This window comes from Gymnoscopelus microlampas (assembly GCF_963454915.1).
Source record: "Gymnoscopelus microlampas genome assembly, chromosome: 5".
Taxonomy (NCBI): Eukaryota; Metazoa; Chordata; class Actinopteri; order Myctophiformes; family Myctophidae; genus Gymnoscopelus; species Gymnoscopelus microlampas.
This window is the reverse complement of record NC_139942.1, coordinates 12923555-12930447: the sequence shown is the minus strand read 5'-3', so window position 1 is coordinate 12930447 and position 6893 is coordinate 12923555. Positions and strand designations below refer to the sequence as shown.

The 6893-nt window shown below is 39.3% G+C and overlaps 1 protein-coding gene across 1 annotated transcript; it reads left to right on the top strand.

Moving 5' to 3' along the window:
• Nucleotides 1-3843: 3843 nt before the first annotated feature.
• On the top strand, nt 3844-6504 carry LOC311044915 (uncharacterized protein; the record flags this gene model as incomplete). Its single annotated transcript, XM_084056724.1, has 7 exons — nt 3844-4034; nt 4192-4237; nt 4727-4818; nt 4934-5044; nt 5601-5868; nt 5995-6105; nt 6499-6504. 7 exons carry the CDS (start codon nt 3844-3846, stop codon nt 6502-6504), a joined length of 825 nt encoding a protein of 274 aa, XP_083912850.1.
• Nucleotides 6505-6893: the final 389 nt, after the last annotated feature.

The following is a 6893-nucleotide window of genomic DNA, read 5'->3' as shown; positions in this document are numbered from 1 at the left end:
GTCTATATTCAGTAAATGTGTTTTCATTGACAAATTTGACAATAATGAAGACATGCTCAGTCAGACACACCAAAGTGAAATCACAGTATTGACAGCAGGGCTCAGCCTGGTCCACTAGTTCAGGTCACCTCAAGTCTTTTCAGTTTGTTTAGTTACACCGCTGTTTCTCAATGTCGGTCTAGGGACCAGTGTTGGGCAAGTTACTTAAAAAAATAAAACTAGTTATAATTACAAGTTAATGCTCTCGGCTGGTTTATAATGAAAACAAAAAAAATAAAAGAAAATAACAGTTCTTACCTGCAAAATTGAATGGTAGGTCAACAATGATTTGCAGCCCATTCTTCAATTACAGAGTGTGGAAACATCAATGTCTCCAGTAGGGGTTGGAGTGTGCCATGAAAGAAAACAAAAAACAATTGTCTTCTCCCTGATAAAAATGAATTGCACCTAGTTGTAACATCGTCCATGAGCTCTGAGGCCACTATTGACCTTCTTGTTTCACATCCCTGCATATTTTGTGGTAGCGTTTCTGTAGACCAGGGTTTCTTTAAGTGGGTGCCGTGACACAAGTCCAGGGGTGCCACAGAATATGGGGAGAGATTTGTCTCAAAAGTATTTGTGAATCCAAAGCCAAGATGCACAAATATTCCATGATTTACAAATGTGTTCCCATGATTTACAAATGTGTTTCCATGATTTACAAATGTATTTGCAATCTACAAACACAAATTATTTATTTGTGACTTTTGTAAATTTGTATTTTTAATTTTTACAAAACATATTATACTTGTGTGTGCATTTATCATAAATAAATCATTTGTAAATCCTCAATTCTGTGTGTGAATTGTTGGATCTTATTTGTGAGTAGACCAACACACGCATAAATTCATTTTTCCTGTTACATCATTTTGAGACAAAAGTCACGCTTTTTTAAGAGAATTTTTACAAATGTATCATCCTATCCGCAAACTTACTTGTAACTTGTAAGTTCGCATTTAAATACATGTGCTATGATTTGTACAAATATATGACTATTTGTAAATATATAATTAGCAATTTGTAAAAAAAAGATATACTTGCGGGCGCATTTATCATTCAATATCATTTGTACATCGTCAATTCTGCGTGTGAATTGTTGAATCTGCATTTGTGGGTAGACCAACACACGCATTTAGTTTTGAGACAAGTTTCACACAGAGATTCACTCTTTCTGCAGATCCGTGTGCTAGGAGCCCCTCCCCCTTTCCAGCCCCACCCCCACGTTTCTACCCCTGGCCCGGTAGGCTATGCGAGAGAGCAGAGCTGGCGAAAACATCTGGGAACTCAGATTACCACGTCTCCAATTGTTGATTGATTGAAAAAAGTAAACAGCACAATTACATTTATAATACTATCTAAAAGGTCCGTCAAAAAAAGTCCTTGCGCCTGCGGTCTTGTTTCCATTGAGGTCCTTGGTATAATAATAACAATAGCAATAACATGGAAACGGAGAGAAGTCAACAAGCTGGATGGGTATGTATGCATTATGAGTAATAGCGATTTATGCATTAAGCTACTTTAATAGACCAGTGGTTCTCAAAGAGGGGTCCGAGGAGCGAGGACCCCCAGGGGTCCTTGATGGGGTTTCAGGGGGATCATGATTCATTCATCATGATTTGTGTGCAATACCTAAATACCTAAAAAATGTACTTAAGTAAATTTACTCAGTTACTTTCCACCACTGACTACATTGGGCTATTTAAAAAAAAAAACGTTTTAACAACACAAATATTGTATGGAGGTCCCTGGCACAAAATAATTCTGACGGGGGTCCACGGCCAAATACATAATTAATTAAAAAAATTGGGGTCCTTGACACGAGAAAGTTTGAGAACCATAAGGGTCTGGGGGGTCCTTGGGGGGGGGGTTCCAGGGGGTCCCCACCAAAAGTAGCTAACATAGCTTCACAATCATTTGAACCACTTTATCCATTTGTGTGTTGGCTATTCAAAAATAGCAGATCTACAAGCTCACAGTGCGTCACTTGGTGCAGCGCTGCGAGCTTGTACATCTGATATTTTATATCAATATGGGGGTTCCTTGGCACAAAAAAGTTTGAGAACCACTGGTTTAGAGTAGCATGAAAACTTTAGAGTTATTGACTGATACAAATTTCACAGATTATCTTTTGCTAATCTTCTGTGTCATTAAAGTATGGACTCATTGCTCAATGTTCAGACTAGGCTTTCAGGGTAGTTATACTGTGTACTATGTTAATACTGACATCATAATACTGACCATGATATTGACATGATACTGACATCATAATACTGACCATGATATTGACATGATACTGACATCATGATACTGACCATGATACTGACCATGATACTGACATGATACTGACATGATACTGACATGATACTGACCATGATACTGACATGATACTGACATGATACTGACCATGATACTGACATGATACTGACCATGATACTGACATGATACTGACCATGATACTGACCATGATACTGACATGATACTGACATGATACTGACATGATACTGACCATGATACTGACCATGATACTGACATGATACTGACCATGATACTGACCATGATACTGACCATGATACTGACATGATACTGACATGATACTGACATGATACTGACATGATACTGACATGATACTGACCATGATACTGACCATGATACTGACATGATACTGACATGATACTGACCATGATACTGACATGATACTGACCATGATACTGACCATGATACTGACATGATACTGACATGATACTGACCATGATACTGACAGAATACTGACCATGATACTGACATGATACTGACATGATACTGACCATGATACTGACCATGATACTGACATGATACTGACATGATACTGACCATGATACTGACCATGATACTGACAGGATACTGACCATGATACTGACATGATACTGACATGATACTGACCATGATACTGACATGATACTGACCATGACACTGACATGATACTGACCATGATACTGACAAGATACTGACCATGATACTGACATGATACTGACAAGATACTGACCATGATACTGACATGATACTGACCATGATACTGACATGATACTGACATTATAATACTCACATGATACCACTGGTTGAAGAAAATGTAGATTTATGTGTTTTGTGTTATTTACCGGGAACACTGAAATAAGGGGGGGGGGGGGGGTCAGCCAACACTGCAGGAGGGTTAAAGTATGTTACCGCTTTGCATCTTAGTGAGGAAATCTATAGGCTAAATGTTTTTGTAGAAAATAATGACCTTATTGTAAAAGCCTGACTTCCTCTCACCAAACTTGTCCTATTGTTTTTGCATTGTAGGAATTGCTTAGAAATCAGGTCCTGGATAGACTGTATGACAGGGTGTCACGTTCTCTCCAGCAAGCACCCATTGATGTGGATTACCTGGAATTTGCATGTGCACAGGAAATAGTTTTCCTTGATATTGTGTCACAACATGTTCTGGTGTCCCAGGATGTTACAGAGAGGTTAACAGAATTGTGCACTGCAGTTCAGACCCTGAGAGAGCATCAACAACATCCTCCACCACCAGTCCAACTTGAAATACAGAGGGGTAGTGGACGACCAAGGATCTCAATAATGAATGAGCATCTAACTCATCTACTGGAACTTGGACTGCCAGCAGTGACAATTGCCAGTTTATTGGGGATTTCTCGTGCTACACTGTACAGAAGAATGTCTGACGACAACCTCTCTGTCAGGGGAATGTACAGTGCCTGTACCGATGCAGAGCTTGATGGACTTGTCTCTGAAATAAAAGAGACAATGCCACATGCTGGGTACAGAATGGTGATGGGTACGCTGAGGGCACAAGGACATCGACTCCAGTGGATCCGTGTGAAGGCATCAATGCATCGTGTGGACAGCCTTGGGATACTATCGCGGATGACCCAAATGGGATGTGTTGTCAGACGAACGTACTCTGTGCCATGCCCCAAGTACCTTGTGCATATAGACACAAATCACAAACTCATCAGGTACTTGTACTGTTTTATGCATGTTTGACAAACGTTTGATTACAGGCATACAAAACAGAAAATATTACCTCAGATGCACAGTAATCACTTGTCACTAACTGAGATGTACAGTAGTCACTTTTTTGTAAAGTGTTGTTCCTTTCACTTTGTCCATCAGGTACAACATAGTTATTTTTGGTGGCGTTGATGGATATTCACGCAAGGTGAGAGTTGCCTTTAATTTCACATTATGAGCAGCTAACAACATACAATGTACTGTCCAATGCTGTAGCTCAGACAAAGGCTTAATCTCCATATTAACATCAACCAAAACTGAGTACCTTTCGCCTGTCATTTTGAGGGGACACAAAAGATCTTATCAAAATGGGTGTTATTTAAGATGTCACTTACACAATATAGAAGTGTTTCTCAACATCGGTTCTGGGGACCACCAGGAGTTTCCAAAATGACCCTTATGGGTCTGTAACTCTGAGGGTGTATAAATGTAGCCAGGTGGACCTGGTTCCGTTTATACACCAGAGTTAAACTAACATGAGTTTACACTTACAGTAACAAATGGGGGTCCATGGGCTAATGCATATTACATTGGGGGTGCTTGAAATGAAAAAGGTTTACAATCACTGGGTTGAACTAAATTTAGTACACCATTTGCTATTCTTGATACTACATACAATAATTGTGTTTGCCCACAGATAATGTATCTGAGGGCTGCAGATAATAACCGGTCTGACACAAACTTAAAATTCTTCACGGAGGCTGTTCAAGAATTTGGATATCCACTCAGGTAAATTAGTTTCTTGGTCAGATGATGTGTTCGATTTATGGGGGGGGGGGGGGGGCATTGTATTCTTAAACAAAGTCCACTACCATTATTTTGTGTTGTATATGTCTTTCCTTAGAGTGCGAGCAGATAGAGGGGGTGAGAATGTTGGTGTTGCCCGTTTGATGTTGACCGTGCATGGACCAGACAGTGGCAGCTTTATAGCTGGGAAGAGTGTCCATAACCAAAGGTATGCTTTGTCCTAGTCTTTTAATATTCGAGCAAGAACACAGAAATTATGGCTAGCATGCAGTCAGGTCTGTAAATATTTGGACATTGACACAATTAATTGTGGCTCTATACACCACCACAATAGATTTGAATGAAACAATCAAGATGTGCTTTAAGTGCAGACCTGTCAGCTATAATTTGATAACAGTGCAGATGGACAATGACCCAAAGCATACTATGAAAACCACCAGAGTTTTCAAAGGTAAAGACGTGGAATGTTATGCAATGGGCAAGACAAACCCCAGCGTCTGGTTATGACTATGGGTTCCAGACATCTGGCTGTTATTGATTGCAAATTATTTGCAACCAGGTATTAAAAGTGACAATTTGTTAGTTTATTCAATTACTTTTGGTCCCTTTAAAAAGGGGAGGCACATATAAATTGATGTAAATGCACTCTAATTGAAGCTGACATAATTTAAAATCCATCGTGGTGGCCAAAATGATTAAAATTGTGTTGATGTCCAAATATTTATGTACCTGTCTGTATATATTTTGCATTTTATTTTCATCAGAATTGAGAGACTGTGGCGTGATGTTTGGTCTGGGGTCACCAATGTGTTTTACCACATTTTCCATCTGCTGGAGGAAGAGGGCCTCCTCGATCTGAGCAATGCCATGCACTTCTTCTGCCTTCAATTCGTTTTTCTGCCACGTCTCCAAGCCAGCCTAGATGTGTTTCGAGAAGGATGGGATAATCACCCGATGAGAACTGAGCACAACCTCACACCAAACCAGTTGTGGGAGGTTGGTCAGATGCAGCATCCCATTCCAAATCCAGAGGTATATCATTGATTTTCTGTCACTCATTTCTTAATTAGCAAATTACAGAAATACACACAATTCACAATGTTTTACTCTTCCCAAAAAAAAAACACAGCCCTTCCTTTGTTTTTCTTTCAACTTAAGGAGATTAACATTCCTCAAATTGATTGGGAGGAAAGTGGGGAGGTCCCAGAACCACATTTTGGAGTGGATGTTCCTGTCCTTGAGAGCCCATTAACAGCTGAGCAACTGGCTGTATTACAGCACTACATTGATCCTCTGCAAACTTCAGAATCCAATGGTGTCGACCTATATATGAGTACTGTGCAGTATGTTGAAAGTTTGCAAGACCCTGAAGACTAGGGTTGGCTACATTGTATGGTCAAGTATTTCTTATACAAATAAAGTGAACAACAAGCTTTAACTGCTGCTTTTCTTTGTGTTGACATTAAACGTATAAATACACTTAAGGTTGACAATTATTAATACATATTATTATATAAATCAGCTGACAGGGACAACTGTTTTGGTTAATTTTAACACATATTTTCAAGATGGTGGTTTCAGCATCAGCTCTCAGGTACTAATACAGTGATTTTACATGAGGTAACACTTAATAGAATGTTATCTTAACAATTGCCTTTGCAGAACTGAAATGTGGAATTGATGAACTGGAATCAATAAGCAGAATCTGAACTGATATCCTTATGACACATGGACAACATACGTCCGGAACCAGACCTTTGACCATCCCAATTCTGTCCTTTAGTAACAGAAATAGCCTGTTTATAAATAAGTATGTCATGTCTTAATCATGCAGTTTCTAAGTTTCAATTCACCAATGCCCAGCCTTAGCTCACTTGGTCAATGTCCCTCTGGCAAAAATAAGAAAAGTAGAAATCCACACATTCTGTTGTTTGCTTTGTTTAATTAAGAGCTCTTTTGACCCAAGTTCTCAGTTGGTGGACATCAAAAGCTTACAACATCTGGCAGTGAACACTTACAAGATAAGTTGCTGCTGCAACATTCTGACTACAGACACG